Below are 18,489 nucleotides of genomic sequence, written 5' to 3' on the forward strand. Positions count from 1 at the left end.
TGTTACAGGAATGTTAAAATACAAGTAATCATCAGTTAGTCTATTCTATCTATACTAACAGTGTTACCTAAAAATGAGCCATTAGGAGAAAATGCATAACCACATAGTCAAGTACTTACAGGTTAATACAGCCTGTGTACATGAAATGTGTTTTTTTCTAAAATCAATTTCCAACCTCAAAAGACACCCTGGAAGTATGGCAATAACTTTGTCCCCTTCTAGTACCCAAGATCCTCATTAACACATGCAGAAAAAATAGAAAGGTTTTACATAATTTGGCTCCATCAGTTCTGAAGAACACACAGACTTGGGAGGGAAATGCCCTCCTACCTGGCTTCTTATTCAGCAAGAGAACAGCCTGAATTCCAGCTGTGCCCCTGTCCCACACGCTCCTTGGGAACCTACAACATGTGCAGCCTTCCTGCAAGCAGCAACACCATGCTGCTTTAAGACAAGAAAGCAACTGATTTGGAGAATCTTTCCTACACAGAGACTGTTTATGTCACGTTGCAGGTTCCCACAGAGCCAACCAGTAAACTGTGTGGAGTGTTCAACATCCCTGCAAAGCTGCATTATACAGTTATCTTTCAGACTCAAACCAAAACATTAATCTGGGCCAAAAGCAGAAGCTTTCCCCCATTCAAAAGCTGGACACTTCAGACACAATGTGAAACTGTAGTTACCCATATTTTGTTGTGGTGTAAAATCCCAGCAACACTGAGAATTGCTCCCATTTCAAGACACAATACAAGCCAATTTTTCAATTGAGTAAAGTACAAAGCTGGTAATTTTTTTTCTATCTATCTCCTTTCTGATATCTTGAGACCTGTAAATCTTTGCTGCCTCTTTATTTTCTTCCACTAGGAATACTTTCTAAATTATTAACATTTCTTTTCAGTTTCATCTCTTTCATCATCAGATTTCACCAACCTAGTTCCACAAAGAGATCTCCAGGTCAGACAGTTTCTGTCAAAATTGCTTGCAGAATTCGTATCTAGAATTCCTATGTTAACATCATTTTGAACCACCAATTACATACTACAGCCATTATAGCCATGTCATTTTTTCCTCTTTTCTTTTTACAGAATGTAGCTGTGCAACAGTGCCAAGTTTCCTTTGAAGCACAGGCTTTTCTCATTACTTTAGTAATTTCCAATCTCACTGTTCACTTTTTGAAACCATCTATACAACTTGACAGATGAAGCTGCATCTGGATGAATTAAAAAAGTTCTTCATTACAGTTTCAAAACTCAGGTTACCTCACAGCAACAAAGGCTCAAATCAAACTGGTCCCCTACATTTTACAATACCAGCCTTTGCAAACTTCTTGAGACAAATTTCACTTTATTAGAAGCTAAATAGCCATTTTAAGGCTCTTCATTCTATAGCAAATGGAGAAAAGATGGAGGTATTGTTTTTCCATCTAAAGAAAAATCACTCTCCAGGGGAGCCATGCTCTTGATGCTGACAGCAGTTGAAACCTTGGTGACTAATACATACCAAGCACATATATTTTGCAGAACTGATATGAAATAAAGTTAATCTCATCCCTAATGATCAATATTGTTTTGATATCTAGCCACATTTTTTGTGTGTGTTCTACGGCATTTGGTATGAGGCCTTCTTTATATGCTTTCTCAAGGAATTAAATCCTTACTCCACCAGAACTCACTGCACTTCAGGAAGAACCAAACATCCTCCTTAGTCTAGCAACAGATTCACACAGCCCAGAGAAACAGCACTATCACAAGGCTGCCTTCTGCAACACTGTACTATATGAAAAGACAAGGGGAACACTCAGCAGATAAACTGTTGAACAAACTGTGCTATTTACTCTACAAATATGCACAGGAGACACTATATCCCAGATAGATAGATAGATAGATAGATAGATAGAGGGATAGAGGGATAGAGGGATAGATGTGGTGTGTGTGTGTGTAAATTAAATTATCATTAATACTAGAGGTATTTCTCTTGGGAAACAGAAACAGCTGTTTTCACAGAAGGCAGGAGATAATAGATGCAGCCCTGGACCAAGATTAGTTGAAGACACTCATTGCCATTCCCTGGATATCTCACACAAACTGATCTCACAGTGAGAGCTGATGACATGAACCTCTGGCTAAAGGACAGTGCAAAGAAGCTGGGTATGAGGTGAACCTGCAAGCAGGAGGCAGAGAAGGATGCCTGTGACACCTCTAAGCAGCAGCTTTGCACCTGTGACTGCAGCCTGAGCTCTGTCAGTACAACTGCAACAATTTCAGCACAAAATCCATATAGAGATTTGGTCACATGATGACAGTAACAGACATCAGCTTTAGGGATGCATTTTGACTGTCTTCCCTAATATCATCCAAGTTCTGTTTCTCCTGTTGTGGGCAATTCAATCTAAGAATTGGGCATGTGTAGGATGTATGTGTAGGATGTATGTTATCCATACATCCAGCCAAACAGACTCCCAGGCTTGAACCATCTCTATTACCTCATCAGCATGTATTAGAGTTTGGACACTCCTTTGTATTGTCCTTTGCAAATGGACTAAAATGAAAACAATTAAAGCCCTCACAAAGCCAGAGGCTAGGGCATTCTAATTTCCTCTGGCTGAACAGAAAATGAGTAGATTAATTTCCAGAATACTTGTGCATGAACACAGATGCAAGAAATCTCTATTTCCCCTTAGCAAGGCTTCTTTTCATGTTTTTTAATTTATTTACAAATCAAATATTCTTCAAGTGGGTATGTTTTACAGGATCCTCAAGAGTATCGTGAATGACAAACCAAAGGACCACTCCTTAAGTGATTATATAATCAGAGAGTGGCAAACCACTGGGATTTTGCTGTATAACCCTGATAAGGAAAAAAGCACCCCTGCATTATTAAAGCTAGATCTGTGTTCTTTTTTTTTAACTCAAGCAAAGGCACTTACTCTGAAAGCTGTTCACTGAGAAGATGTTGGGATGATAGAATCCAGCCTTGCAAATACATTTGTAGGCTCCAAGCACAAATCCAAGGCCTTTAATTGGCATGCACTGTGAGAAAGGGAAAAAAAAGAAAAGTCATGCAGATGATCACACAACTGTATACTCAGATGTACATTCAAGCATAAAAACATTACAAGACACTGCACAGACTTCCAAGAACAAACAAGCACTCTTTCCAGACTGACAGTATATCCTCAGCAGCTTTTCTCATAGTCATATATCACTCCAGCTTTTTTGCCTTGCTGTTCATCTCCAAAAAACAGCAAAGACAGCTATAATCAAAAGCCTGTCCCACTGAAAAATTGACCAAGTGACAAATTTGACTCTTGAACATTTGATCCAGGCAGGATATTAGACAGGTGTGGTTTTTTCCTGAAGGGTTTCCAGCACTTTTCCCCAGCTCAGCAGGTGGGTTTCAGACAGCTGGAGCTCAGACTAGGTGAGGAAGAACATGAACACCTGCAGCCAAGGCCAAACCTTCTGCTAGCAGCACATGCTGGTGCCCCCACAACAACAGAAAAGTGGAGCTACCCCAGCTAAGAAAAAGACAACTACTTATTAGAGAAAATGGCTGCAGACATAAATCTGACCTGGCTGAAAGAGAAAAAATCCATGCCAACAGGAGCCCCATGTTTTTAAAATATCTTGTAATTTTTTAAGGTAGCAATATGTGAATCAAGTTTCATTTAAACTTAGCTTCACTCTTGCTTGGTTTTGACATCAGGTCAGCTACAGCAAATTTATTACTATGACAGAACATCTACTGTCGGAAGATTTCTGTACAACAAATGGACTTTGCCTAGTATAGAGGGAAGAAACAGTCCAGCAACATAAAAGTAGAAACACTTGCAAAATGATGATTCCCAGTACAGTTTGTTTCACTTCATCAGATGAAAGTAGACTACTAGACTAGATGCCTTTCTCATGAGTGTATCTATACCACAGGTGCACCATGAATATGAACTAGACATCAGCAGTTCCCCAATAACTATTGAAATATTTAACTAAAACAGCCTCTGTCCTCTCACCTCCATATTTTTCACTTATTTGTGACTGTCTGTGACTTTAAGGTATACTTCAATATCTAAGTGCCTGTGACAGGGAGGAAGATGCAGAGGGTAGGGCTCAGTAAAAAAATGCCTGAGTATAAAAAAATCAAATGTACACCAAGAGAGGACAGTCTGCACTGTAGACACAGTCTGCACTGTAGACACAGTCTGCACTGTAACACTCTAGAAAAACTCAGGGGAAAAAAAAAAGTTGAGAGTTTCTTATTATCTCAAATTTCAGCTTTGTGACATAATTCTGCCTGATGTTGGGGAAGCACTTTACTTTTCTTTGCCTCAGTTCCAGACAGCACCATCTCTTCTTGCACCCTTTGCCAATCTGATGGCAGTGCTATTGGAAACAATTAGGAAGTAGGAAACTGGTATGCAAGAACACTGAAAATTCATTCAACCTTTGTATAAGCATGAAAGAAGAGAAAAAAAAAAAAAAACCAAAAACTTAAAGAGAAGGCCCAAAACTTTTCCCCCTACATCCCCACACTTTATCTTCACCCTGCAGAAATGTGACAGGGTGGAGGACAGGACAAGTTGAAGTGGGATGAGAGTATGTGCAAGTCCAATGACAGCCAAGGCTTTTTAACCAAGCACAGAAAAGTAGTTATAATAGTAAAAGGACATTTTCAGATAAAAATTCTCTTCTGTGTTCTGGCTCCTTGCTTTCTAGGATGAAGGTACATGCTGTTGTAGAGACTATATTTTCTTTTTGAAGAAAAGAAGTAGCTCCCACTGTATTATGTGAATGCTGCAGCACTCCAAGTACTGTATTCATAATCCTTTGCCACTGAACAAATTTATAGAATCACAGAATTGCCTGTATATCAACTATCCTGCAGGCTCGTGAATCTGTTCTGCATTAAAATCAATGCTTTTCTGATGAATCTTTCACAAACATTAAGTATTCATACCAAATAAACTGTAACTTATTTTATTGTCTCTGACCAGTCTAGAACTTGAAAATGGACAAAATACTTCAAATGCTGTCATCTTTAATTGGTCTAAGACATTATACTTTTTTTCCAGAATTTGGCAGCTGTAATACAGTTTAAAAACCATCAGTCAAATTGTTTCTTGCGGTCCACATGATCCCAGGCAAAAAGCAAAAGAGATCAGAATATCATGTTGACAGGTGGATGGAGAGGAGAGAAAGAAGCCTAGACCCCCCTAGATGCAATTTCAAACTTTGAAATTCCACTGTGCTCAACATTGCATGGAAACAGAACTATTTATAGCCTGGCTTTTTAAAATAAATTGCAGCATTTAGGCAGAATAAAGCACTAAATACTATAACGCCAAAAATGGGAAAAATACTTTCTCTGGAAAGAAAAAAATCCATTCTTTTTACAAAAGATCTAACAGGTTATATTTTATTAACCAATGGTGACAAATACTATGGTGAAAAACGTAATAAATAAACTGTCTTCTGCTGTACGGAAAGAGTTTAGCAAACAAAGTCCAGATTTTTTTGTCATGCCGATTTACAGATAAAGGCTTTTCCTGGCTGTCTGTAGGTGAATCTACATGACACAAAGCAGGCACAAGCCAGCAGCTTTTGGCCTTGCCCTGCCAAGTGGCACCTGGATCCAGTGGCCCCTGTGGCAGACTCTGAGCCCAAGCCTTGCAAAGCTGGAGTAGCTCAGCCCACAGAATTGACCATGGGCTTCAGCCCCAGGAGCCCAGGAACTGAGTGACACACAACAGCCTCTGTAGACACAGCCAGTAAAATATTAATCTGCTGCTAAGTTGCTTAAGATTTGATCTATATAGAACTTAGCATTGAATAAAAGCAGATGTTTGGAAAATACCTGCTTCCACATAATAAAAAAAAAAAACGGAAGCATAAAACTGACCTGGATTCAAATTTTATTACAAATGTGAAAGCACAGTTCTGGGAATAAACCCATCATATTCCTGAGTATTTTTACCTCATCAGTAGTCACCCACTTTTAAAAAATCATACTTTAATCAATTCATAAAACAGCTACCTTAGGTTGGATCAAAAGCTCCATTTAGGCTTGTAGCACACCTCCTATGTGCCAGCAGCCAGTGTTGAGGCAAATAGTGGAAGATGCAGGTGGCTACTGAGTGATCCCTCACCAATATGCCCTTCAGGACACCACACTCCTAAATGGAATTTGTATCACTTTAACTTCCCGTTCTTATGGATGGATTGGTTACAATTAAGATCAGCTTTATCATCATGTTTGCTAAAGAGAGAGTAATAGATGTCTGTAGAACTCACAGATCGCACTTGTCTGTTCCACTTTTCTGTTCCCTGGTATTATATTTTCAGCTTTATAGTATTAGCATAATGTAATGACTATGAAGCTTTTTATAGTAAGCTTTAAATCATATGTTCAGCTCAAAAAAACCTTAGATATTCTATGAATATTTAGCTGGAGATTACTTATAAACAAATAGCTCTTGAATCAACAAAAGATTCTAACATATTTAAACACAACATCTAAACCAGTTTTTTAAAAGTCTCACAACACAAGATTCTAACATTAAAACACAACATCTAAATCAGTTTTTTAAAAGTCTGTATTGGTTTAATTTTATGCTGCGTGTTGTAAAGGATGAAGTTGGTAAAATCTAATGCAATAAAGATTACCTCTGTTGGAAAGAAAATAAACCCTTCAAATAACCTGTGCAATTGCTTTGGAAGTCTGTGTCAAATCTTCTGGCACAAGAGAGACAAAGCCCTTCATCAGATGTGATTAGCCAGAAACCAAGTGACAAAGTATTCAGCAGACACACAAAGCAGGTGAGACATTCAGAAGGGGAGAACAGGGCAAAACCAAACAAGTAGTTTAAGAGAAAGCATGTGGCATCATGTTCCACATGTTATTTAGAAACTCAGATAAAGGACTAAACAAATCTATACTGTGGCATTCTGGAGTACAGGGAGTGAGGCAGTAATTTTACAATATAAGAAAAAAAAAGAAAGAAAATTAAAAAAAATACTAAAAATACAGCCAGCGTTGAGTTGGGTACTTCAAGTTTTTCAAAGAGCAGCTTTCAAAATCTCTATTTCCACATGCACACAGCAATGAGAATGTCTCCCTTTTCTAAAGTCAACTCCTTGTTCAGAGGACGAAGTAAAAGCAATGTCATTATAGATAAAGCTCAACAAAGATAATTCAAGGAAGCTCATGTTTCTTTGCTCTGGTTAGGGGCAGCACATAAGGGATTTCTAGAAAATGCAATAGAGTAACTTTAGAGTAATTTTTATAGAATAATTTTGTACCTGGCACACAATAGCAGCTGGAGCAGGTTGGTGTCCTGCAAAACCCCAGGAGGATTTTTCTGATACTGTTTACTACTCAAGTGAAGCACATTCACTCATTAATTTAAAAAAAAAAAAAAAAAAGGAAAAACAAAACACCAAAAGAAACAAATTTCCCTACAACAATAAGAAATTTTTAAAAAGTTAAAATTTAAAAAATCAATGAAATTAATGAAATATTTTTCTAAATATTTTTAAATTAGTTTTTTAAAAAAGTTTTTAGAAATAAAATAAAGATGATAAAATCTAAAGTCTCTTTGTGTTTTCAATGACAGCTTTGTCATTGAAAAGGCTTTACCCATTGTTTTTTCTCACTTCATTTACCCTTCAAGACCAGAGTGCTGTATTACAATGTTTGCAGCCTCACAAGCCAGCAGTGAGCACATCCACATGTCCAAGAGCCTTGTGCATCACCTGGAAGGCCCTGCTTGCCTCCAGAGAGCTTGGGAGGCAGCCAGCTTGCCAACCACACTACTCATTAACTCTCTTCTTTTCAAACACAATATTTTGGTTCAAAGAGACAGGACAGAGCTGGCCACTGTACTTTTACTGTAGGGTAACTTAGACCCCTGTAGCTCTTCTCCTCCTTCCTGAATGCACTGGTAGAGTTAATTACTTTTTATATTCAAGTTAAAAATGGTTTTTCCAGCAACAGGAGACTTAGAATAACATTGAGTTGTTTAACTCTGAATCAATCAAAGCACAGCATCAGCTGATCTGATTCAGCTTAGAGCAAAGGTAGTTGTCAGGACAATATATGTCTTTGTAGTTTGATGCTTTGCCAAAAATTCTTCAATGCTTATTAATTTGATTTTTTCATTATTCTGATTTTGTTGAGCACAGGATGAGAATAGTGATGGACAGGAGCCTCAGCTTATTCACACAAATGCTAAGTGACACATAAATACTGACAAACCATGAGCAGAAAAGTAAATGTCATTCAATAAATATATGGAACTGTAGAGTCTTTAACATCTAATTAACCTCTGTTGAGATGTGGCTCAGTTTGGTGATCAGGCTTGTGCTTGAGGACACACAGGATTGACGCCCTTGTGGTTCTCCTTGTCTTGAAGGATGATGAAGTTATCAGCCCAGTGGTGGACAAACACTATAAATATGTAAGTGCTAGTGAAAAAAAAAAATGGTGGAAGTAGAGCATTTTGCAAAGAAATGAAGAGAGGAGATCAGAAATAGTATCTTCTTGGAAGATGGTGGAAAATAAATAAGTTTACTTAAGCAATGTTTGAAAGCAGGTTACATGGGGGCCATGGTGAGGCTAAGGAGAAAAAAAACTCATCAACAGCTGCTGTCCTGCACATGGAGAACCCACAGTAAGCTTACAAACTGAGCTTCTCACAGTCAGGATTCTTTACAGACAATTCAAAGTACAACAATTACAGCAATTTTCAGAGGATGGATAGCTTGGACACTCATAGGTTCTCAGCAATTATATTTTTAAGGCAGATTTTTCATTATTGCTGAAAATACCTGTGCAATTTACCATCAAACTACTTTAAAAATAAAAATCTCTTTATTTGATAGTCTGGAATTGACATTGATAACCTGAATATCATTTAAGAACACATTAAACTTTGCTTCTGGTTAACATACTAAACAATAAGATTACAGTGTCTCCTCTTCTAGAAAACTGCACTGCAATTACAGGGGAACCTGTTAACAGACACCAAAGGGACTGAGAATTTTATATCCATTAAATAATGCAGTGTAATTAATTCAAAGGAACTTTCTCAGGGCCAGATATCCTTGGCTTTGAAGATGAGTTAGGATATTTTTCACCATTAGCATAGGTTAAAACTTCATTTAGAGCGAAGTTTAGTTCACTTCCTCAGTGTCTTAATTGAGAAAGAATTCTCCTCATACTGTTTCTGTACCCCTTCCTTCCTATCACTAGGGTAATTCCAGGCTCTACACATGGGTAACACGGGAAATATCGAACATTATCGGCAGTCCCAGAAGCTGTCAAGTAATATGACAAAACACACAGAGGTCCTTTACCTCTGGTTCTGCCAGCTAGATCTGCATTCATCTGTAGCTTGGCAGCAACTGTTGCAAAGTTTGCCTGGAAGATGAGCCACACAGTGAGACAGGGGATTAAGAAAGCATGCCAAATTCTGCAAGAATGTGAGTCATCTCCAAAATCACTGGGGGATGGGGGGGGGGGGGGGTCTGGGAAGTAATGCTGTATCTATTCCTGATCCCTACAAAAGATGCAGTGTTTTCAGAAATGCAGAAATCCCTAACTTTGTATTGCTTATTGATGTCAATTTTAAACCAAACTTGCAATTGGTCCATCTCTGCCAATAAATTAAATTAGTGGCCTTATGATAATGCAAACTAATTCCATTCTGAAATCCATTTTACACATTTATAAACTTTATTAAAACTATTTATTTACAGTACTAAAACCAGACTTTCGCATTTTCTTCCAAAGGCCAATAGAAAAATACCAGAATAGCCAATCCAACCCCGTAACTCATCAAGACAATTGTGGTGCTTAAGCACAGAAAATTTATTCAGAATAGGAAAGAGTAAAAGGGATGGGGGTGCACGGGAATTGCACAGCTCATCCCACAGAAGGGCACAGCCAAACGTTCAGGAGGCTGCACTGTTCTTTGGAAAGAGTCTCACTGTTGAAGTGCTTCCAGCTTGGACAGCCTGCTGGCCCTGCTAGCAGGAAGGGGAAAAACATTCCTGTGGCTCATCCGAAAGCTAACAAATAGCTGCTATAATCAGTAGGTAATTTAGACACATAATTCAAGGAGGGGAATAAAATGGTGGAAAACAGTGCATGACATCTTAATGAGTTAACGTGGACAACGTTGCTAAACCAACATTTTCTAGCCAGCAGATATATCTGTCATTTCTATTGCATTTCCTAGCAAACATTCATGTAATTACTTCTTTATTCCTAAAATGTGATTTTTAGGCTGATTCCACACACTAGCAATACATACATAACCACACTGAAAAGATCTGCAACACTTTGTATCTGTTTTCCCAGCCCACAGTCACTTTCTGGACTTACTGCCTGGTTCCAGACAGTGCAGCAGGAGCCAGAAACTTGCTAAGTTCCCACAAGCTTCATGACAATAACATCTTCCTGGAGAAGAGATATCCTCTGAGTGTTCCTGCCGAGGGGGAGACTACATTATGAGGACATACCTTTTATTAGACACCAGAGAATGCTCTTTGAACATGCCACAGTCACAAGGAGAGCTTTAGCTGGCACTGGTGCCATCTTAAACATCAGTGAACAGTATAACATCCTCATAGACAAACTCAGGAAGTGTGGACTGGATGAGAGGACAGTGAAGTGGAGTGAGAACTGGCTGAATGGCAGGTCCCAGAGGTGATAATCGGTGGCACAGGGTGTAGCTGGAGGTCTGTCACTAGTAGGGTTCCCCAGGGTTCAATACCAAGCCCCAGTATTTTTTGTCTTATTCATCAATGGCTTGAAGGAAGGGGCAGAGGCCTCTTCTGTTCCAGCAAGTTCACAAAGCTGGCAGCAGTGGCCGATACCCCAGAGGGCTGTGCAGCCCTTCAGAGGGACCTTGACAGGTTGGAGAGATGGACAGAGAGGAACTGTCTGAAATTCAGCAAGGGCAAGTCCTCAAGAATCATCTGGACACGATCCTGTGCAATGTGCTCTAGAATAACCTGGCTTGAGCAGGGAGTTTGGGCCAGATAACTTACTGTGGTCCCTTCCAACCTGACCTATTCTGTGATCTGCGATAATATACTAGGAAACAAGGCTATAATAATCTGATGCTCCTATTCCTTGGTATTCAGCCCATCTTTAGGACTCTGTCTATTTTTCCAGAGGTTTTGACTACTCAAATGGAGTCTTGAGTTGAGTCCAACTGGATGAAGTTGAAGTTACCCTAAGTAAGCTGTGTTCCTAATTACAAAATTAATTTTTACTGCAATTCTACTTGAGGATTTTGTGTGAAACCTGGTTGAAAAGACAGCTATATAAAGGCTCCAATTTTAATATATTTTAATATATTTTACAGCATTTTTTCCCTTTTATAGGGATGTCACAGACAGAAATTGAAGGAAAATACCTACCTCACTAGTACTTGAATGAAGACAAAGCATTTTCTACTAGAGAACGGAGTCTGACATAATTAATTGCATGAGTCTTTCTGTCTATTTGCTGGCCATTGGTAAAATAAAACTCTCTGCTATGTTCTGTCCATCAGCAGCATGCATTTTAAAAGCACATTTCTTTCATTTGAGAAGACAGCCAAATCCTGCATCAGAGTGCTTACTCTGTCCACAACTTGGTCAATAACCTCTCATTAATTTTGCTTTATTCTGAACTGTAGCCTCTACAGTTTGACAATGTGTCCACTCATCAGGAAAGTTAATCTTACATAAAGATACTATCAGAATATGGGTTTTTCTACCTGTCAAGCATTTTCAGGCACAAGTGTCCCATCCTCAGGGTTGGAATGTCCCTCAGAATTAAAGTTCAGAGCACAGTTTCTGGATTTAACCATGATTCAAGCTCTGTTAAATTACAAATTATTCATTATTGCTTTCAATCCCACAGTAAGAAGCACCATATTGTTGCTGTCAGAAAAAGATCCTCTCCAAATCCCACTTCTTGACAGCAACACCTTCACACTGATCTCCACAGCCTGGAGCTGCACACTCACTCATTATGAGGCACAAGTTCCACAGAGGTGCTGCATGTCCCATGAACACCATGAAAACAGAGCACCCACTATTTGCCAGCTATTTTATAGCTCATTCCACCTCTTCTTTAGCACTAGGCAAGCATAAGAGTTTTTAAAAATGCTTTGGGAAAGACAGTTAAACATTTGGGCAACAAATCAGAAAGAAAATGTTATAACAACCTAATATGAAACAGCAACACACTTGACAAATTAATATCTGTCTAGTTGCTTACTGCTTCTCATTCAGGACACCTCAGAGATCAGCCAGCAAAGTGAAAGTCTGCTTTTTTCCTCTGAATACTTGCTTTTTTCCTGCAACCTTTTTCAGATCTGATAAAAAAATGTCCTAATTTTGAGTAGTAACTGTTCCATAGACAAGTCCCCACTTCTAGGTCTAAAGCTAGCTAGAGGGCTGCTGATCAAGCCCCATATATGAAGGCATCATATTCTAGACAGACATCTTGAAAATATTTCTTGTAATCTTCTGCTTCACTTATTTCAAATCTAGATTGTTACTTTTTTCCAAAGCCAATGTAGCCTTGATGACTCATATTTCACTCCTCCATTGCCTTCTGGAGATGAGGGGTTTGGCCACGAATGTAAATTCCTTAGAAGTTTCATTCTAAATGGATGCTTTAGATATTTAATGATGCTTCTCTCTGTCCATCATTATTTTTCCTTCTTCAGGTTTGAACTTATTCCAATAAGGCTATTCCTGTGCCCTGGTGATTAAAAGACACTTTTCCCTGTTCTGCTCAACTGCCATTTCCTGCCCAAGCTGAGCTCCTCCTTCATACAAGGTTACAAACTTCCCCCATTTAACATTAGGGAAAAAAGCTTTTTTCTGAAGGTCACAGTGTCACATGAGCTTTGCTACAGCCCTGTAAGGAGCATTCAGACTAAGAATAAGGGTTGTGTCCAGATATCCATAGGAATGGGAATACTCCCTTGTCCTGTCTCCAGCAGGGAGTCCCTGTGTCACAGTCCTCTTGCATCCACAGGAATTCTAAGATGAGCTCTCTGCTGGAGCACATCACCCACAGTTTAACTGGTCCCAGAGCCCTGCAGCAGCTTTGGGACACTGTTATGTCAGGGAATCCACGGAACAGTCCAGACTCCTAAGTGTGCCAAGGTGGCTTAAAACCTTGGTAGCAGCCATACTCCATTCTGAGATTTTTAAGCAGGACAGCTTTCTTCTTGTGAAGTACAGATTCCTGCATTGCAAGAGCTCCAACCAGGACAGCTTTCTTCTATAGTATAACTAATCTTCACCACAGAAACGCAGCCACATTTAATCAATCTTCTGAGATGTATAACACTACACATTCTAAAGTGATGGTTAAGTTCAAATGGAGGCTGGAAGAATGAAATATACTTTTTTTTTGCAAATTGTTCACTATGCTGTTTTCCCTTGGATCAGCAATGCCCTGTTTTTGAGCCAAGGTCCCAACCTTGGGACAGATTGCCCAATCCCAAAATGAGTTCCCTGCTAACCCAAACAGCAGATGGCCACCACAGAGATATACAATGATGTCCCGGCTTGCAGCACGAAGTTGAAGCAAAGCATCAAACAGTCTCTGGAACCAGAAACTCTGGGACTTTGTATTCCTTCTCCTGACAGGGTAACTACTGATAAGACTATCCGAAACACATGTGACTCTAAATTTGGAAGCGAGTTTCCTAGAAATCATTAAGAATGCCAGAACATTCAGCAAGTTTACTTGCACTGTAATTATTTCTTACTCAAATGCTGGCAAGAAGAGTCGTAGAAGAGTAACACCAAAACTCAGGAATCAAAGTAGCCTTCAGGCAGTACAGTACCTATCACTCACCAATTCTATTTAATGAACTTGCATGAAAACAGGGCTTCATGAATAACAAGTAAAATGGTACATCATCTGAAGAGAAAGCAAGCTGGAGTTTTCTCTCTATTATTCAGCAGCTGCCAGGAGCTGATTCACAAAGCATGAAGGACTGGATCTTTTCTGATATCATTAAAATTAAAAGTGAAATTGTTTTCCATTATTAATTATAGAAATGTCCCTTTTGTTTTCAGAGCTCTCAGAAATGGTGAAACAGCATCTGGTAGCAGTACACTGTAGACATATAAAGCTCAGCAGACAATAGGATGCTTGGAAGAGTTTGCCTCAGACTGAACAAAATGTCAAGTTTACTTTCCATGTGACAGAGCAAATCCATTTTTATTGGAAGCCACTACAGAAATAGCACCAAAGACCTGCCAGCCTTAATGTGACATAGGCCTGTGCACACAGGCATCTACCCTGACTCTCTAGCATTACATTTTAACTCTCATTTTGCAGTAACTTGAAGATGTGGCAACAGTTACCACTTCTATCCACTAGCAAAATCCTGGGGACCAGTGAAGCTACAGCTGGGACAAATGAAGGCAGAACAAGTCCTTTCCCACCACCATAGATTTTAGTTGGTAGCACGTAGATGTTGTAAAGTTCACAGTGGAAGAGGAAACAACTTACAGATTAACTCGGAAAATTTCTGGTTAGTAACTTCATTAACCTGCACTTTAAAGGCATCAGATTTTGTTTCACATTTATAAATAAATACTGCTCACAGTTCTCTGGGCTTACAATTCCAGAACAAGAATATTATAACACAGAGGCATGTAAAATTACCTTACTACTATGTTTTCTGCTACTGCTTTCCCCTCTCTGTCCTTTCATCTCTCATTCTGCAAAATGCAACCCAACACTAAGGGCATGGGACTTGTGTCCCAGCTCCCCAGAAAAGCCTCCCACCTCATCCCCAGGAACAACACAGACTCTCCATTGCCTCACTCCAACAGACTACTATTTCAAACACTTAGGAAGCAAAACACAGGTCCAGGAACCAGCTCATTTAGTCTGAAGAGCCTTTGCAGGTCAAATACATCGACCAGTAGTTTTGCCAATTTTCTAGAAGTGAAAATAGGACACAAACTGGGTCTTCCAGACTTCTATCCTAAGACTTGAAAAATTCTCTCTCAACCATTCACTTTATTAAAACAAACAAACACAAACCACAGGTAAATTGTTTTAACACGGTTCTGTATGGTAAGCAAATTATAAACCAGTCAAGTTGGTAGACAAGAGTTTCTATTGAATTTTCTTGAGTCTGAGCAAACTCTCAAAATGTATTGTCATTGTTTCACGAATTCCAGAAAGTTCCTGAATTCTATATACTAACGAATTGTAATTCTATAATACAGTAAATACAATCCCATAATATGGTAACTATATCCAAAAGTTCAATCTTAGTTCTTATCATAGGATTGCATTCACTGTATTACAGAATTACAAAACTGCATGAATGGACCACAGCAGAAGCTTATGGTGAAATCCTACTCTCACATCAACCTCTTGAGTGAGTCAGCTGCAGAATATGTAATGAAAACCCTAAAACCCGGAGGCAAGGTGTTGAAAACTCAAAAAATTCAGAAACATCAGAGAAAAAGCAAAGCATTCTCTGTTGGCAGCTCTGCAGAGCCTGCAAGCTTCCAGGTCAAGTTTGGAGGTTCTTGGTTAGGATCAAAACGTTCAGAAGTTCACAGGCACGGCCAGTCCAGGACAAATGCTTCCACAGACTGTCAGTGACTAGCAATCCTTACTTATCTCTCACAGGGAAATGTTTCCTTTAGTTATTTAAAGGCTTCTTTCTCACTTGTCTTGTAGATGATGCTTCTTTTCCTTATCTATGGGCTTCTCCAGGGTAGGAAGCTTTCTTTTTTGATCCCACTTTCAAATTCTCATGACATCTCAAAATTGGGGATTTTATACAGCCTTGTACCATAAGAAATGTTTTGGTGAAGTAGTTATATATACCAGCTTGTTTAGTCAACATCATACCCGTAGGAAAATATAGAAAAAAAAAAAGAGAAAGGTTTCTTGCTCTAAAAGTAGTAACTTGCTCACTCTAATGTAAATATTTTTAAAGTATTCCTGTGACATACAGAAAGTCACTTGACAAGCTAAATTGTACTTGGGTTTTGTCATCTTTTGAGACTGTTATGCTCAGATGTTATGCAGCATATGCTTATAATTACTCTGACTTGTAAAAAAACCACTCAAACAGTTAATGTTGATAGTGATATTGGTACTGACAGAGCAAGTTACAGACACTAAAATTAATTCCATTCGAACTAAAGCAAATTTGGGAAATGCATTGGGATGCACTCAGCATTTGGCTACATTTTAAATTACAATCCACCATTTTTATAGGCTTGAGGTACAGAGATTAGTTTTGTGAGCATGAAGTTCCCTGTATAAATGGAAAGAAGTGAGTGGGGAATTAAACAGCTCCAGCTACAGAACACATCCCTCCAGCAGCAGCCAGGGGAGTGCCAGTGCCTCCAGCAGTCACAGGTGAGACAGAAGGGGTGAGCCTGCACCCATCAGGCCTTTTCTCCTACAGTTTCCACAGCTACAGGATAGGTGATTTAACACAGAAACTACCTTCACCTGCACTCTGTAGCACTTTACAAAATTTTACCCAGATATCCTTACAAAATATTAATATTGTTAAAACTGTCTTTCTCTCTAGAAATATGTTACAGGCTCCTCAGTCACATCTCCTAACTCCTATTATAAAACTCCAAAATAAATACACGGAGAGTGAAAAAAAAAAAAAAACCCTCATCTTGTACTAATTTCTTATCAATAAAAGTAAATACTACTGTTAATTTACAATACTAAATATGAATTATATAAATCCACCATATAAAGTTAATATTAAAAAGGACCCCATCCAGTATTTTCCTCATACTTATTGTAATCTCTAAATCTTCCTAGCAAAGCCTTTTATCCTGTGCTGCTGAACCCCAAACTAGAACTGAGGAAACATATTTGAAAGGCAAGCCAGCTTTTAGTGGCATACCAAAAGCAGCTGAAAACACACAGCAATTCATTGAAAAGGACAATTCTTCAGGAAATGATTAGTGGCTATTTTCAGAATCACAATAACATGATAGGGTTGCACAGAACAAAAGACATATACAATCTTTGTCACACGAGGTCTATTGTAACAGACACTTGAAAGACAAAATGAGAAGGGTCAAATTCTATTCTCAGTTGCCCTTATTTTAAATAAACCAAAATTCTAGTGACTGCAGTGTTTCCAGTCACCTCACTGAAATTACTGGATAATGATGCTTGAATCAAACCCACTTTGTCTCCTTCTGCTTTTATACTTTCATTTATATTCAATTTCTTTAATATAAATTCATTTGTTGAGACAATTAGGAAGGTATAAAACCTAAAGAATGAAGATAACCTCAGCAGTAAGGGCCACCTTTGACACCAGCTTCCAGCAGATTCCAGAAGGATGAGAAAGTAGGGCAGCCCTGCTGCTATTGCCAATTAGCAAATAACATTCATTAAGCTACGTGACTTTCCAAGTCCCCATCAAATTCCAGCTTTATCAATGAATACTTTCCTAAAACTTTTGAAAGCCAAAATCTTCCTTTTCAATCCACAGCTTGAGCAAGCCCCTCTCCTTGCTGTAAACTGCAAACTCACCTTAAGGTGACAACCAATTGCCAAGTTTCATCAAAACAGCTGCATTTCAGTGTTAGCAGGTGGGCAAAAAGTCCCTGAGCTATTCTTGAACTCAATAAAGTGGATTGTGGGATCTTTGAGGGAGGAAGAGAGTTATACAATTCTGTGAGTGCTTTCCATGAAAACCAAAGACCCCTTGGAATATTTATTTATAGCATCGCTTGAGATTACAGTAAATGCTGGCTCAGAATACAATTGCAGAATGGTTAAGGTTGGAAGGGGCCACTGGAAGTCTCTGGTCTAACCTCCCTGCTTAAGCAGGTTTCCCTAGAGCACGTTAATTGGGCTGTGACCAGATGGCTCTTGAGTATCTCCAGTGGGGAGACTCCACACCCTCTCTGGGCAGCCTCTTCCAGTGCATGGCCATCACACAGCAAAGAAGTTCTTCTCATATTCAGGTGGAACTTTCTGCACATCAGTTTCTGGTTGTTGCCTTTTGTGCTCTGCCTGACTCCCATTTTATTAGACAACCAAAATAGGTATTAAGTTGCAAAATACTCTATCTTAAAAAAGCAGTTTCACTGCCAGAACTGATAGCCCAGACCCTTTCCCTATCAGCAAATTAGCTATTTTTTACACAGCAGTAACACTCACCTGAGCTGTGAGAATTTCCCATTTCAGTCATCACTCAGATCTCTCTATGGACAGCATCCTCACCCTTTACTGTGTAAATCCACTGTGCTTTTCATGCTCTAACAAAGTTTTCATGAGAGCTGCCTGCTGGACTGGAAATGCCATCTGCCCCACAGCACAGGTTGGGTTTTCCCTCTCCCCCTCCTGTCTGCAGCCCATTTGCTGCCTTGGGAGGTTTTCCTACCTGCACAACCTGAAATTGTGCCAGTTAAAACTCTATCCTTCCCACTTCACATAATTCTTTGTTCTACT

General features: G+C 39.1%; 1 protein-coding gene across 2 annotated transcripts in view; it reads right to left on the reverse strand.

Annotated features, from left to right (window-relative positions):
- The window catches only part of GPR158 (G protein-coupled receptor 158), a 185,556-nt gene that overhangs the window by 102,880 nt on the left and 64,187 nt on the right, over positions 1–18,489 (reverse strand). For both annotated transcript variants that reach the window (XM_077788579.2, XM_021533112.4), the window contains exon 3: positions 2,927–3,029. In XM_077788579.2, coding sequence (XP_077644705.2) covers positions 2,927–3,029 — 103 coding nt within the window. The remainder of the gene's footprint in view (positions 1–2,926; positions 3,030–18,489) is intronic.

Source organism: Lonchura striata, chromosome 2, assembly GCF_050655825.1.
Source record: "Lonchura striata isolate lonStrDom1 chromosome 2, ASM5065582v1, whole genome shotgun sequence".
Taxonomy (NCBI): Eukaryota; Metazoa; Chordata; class Aves; order Passeriformes; family Estrildidae; genus Lonchura; species Lonchura striata.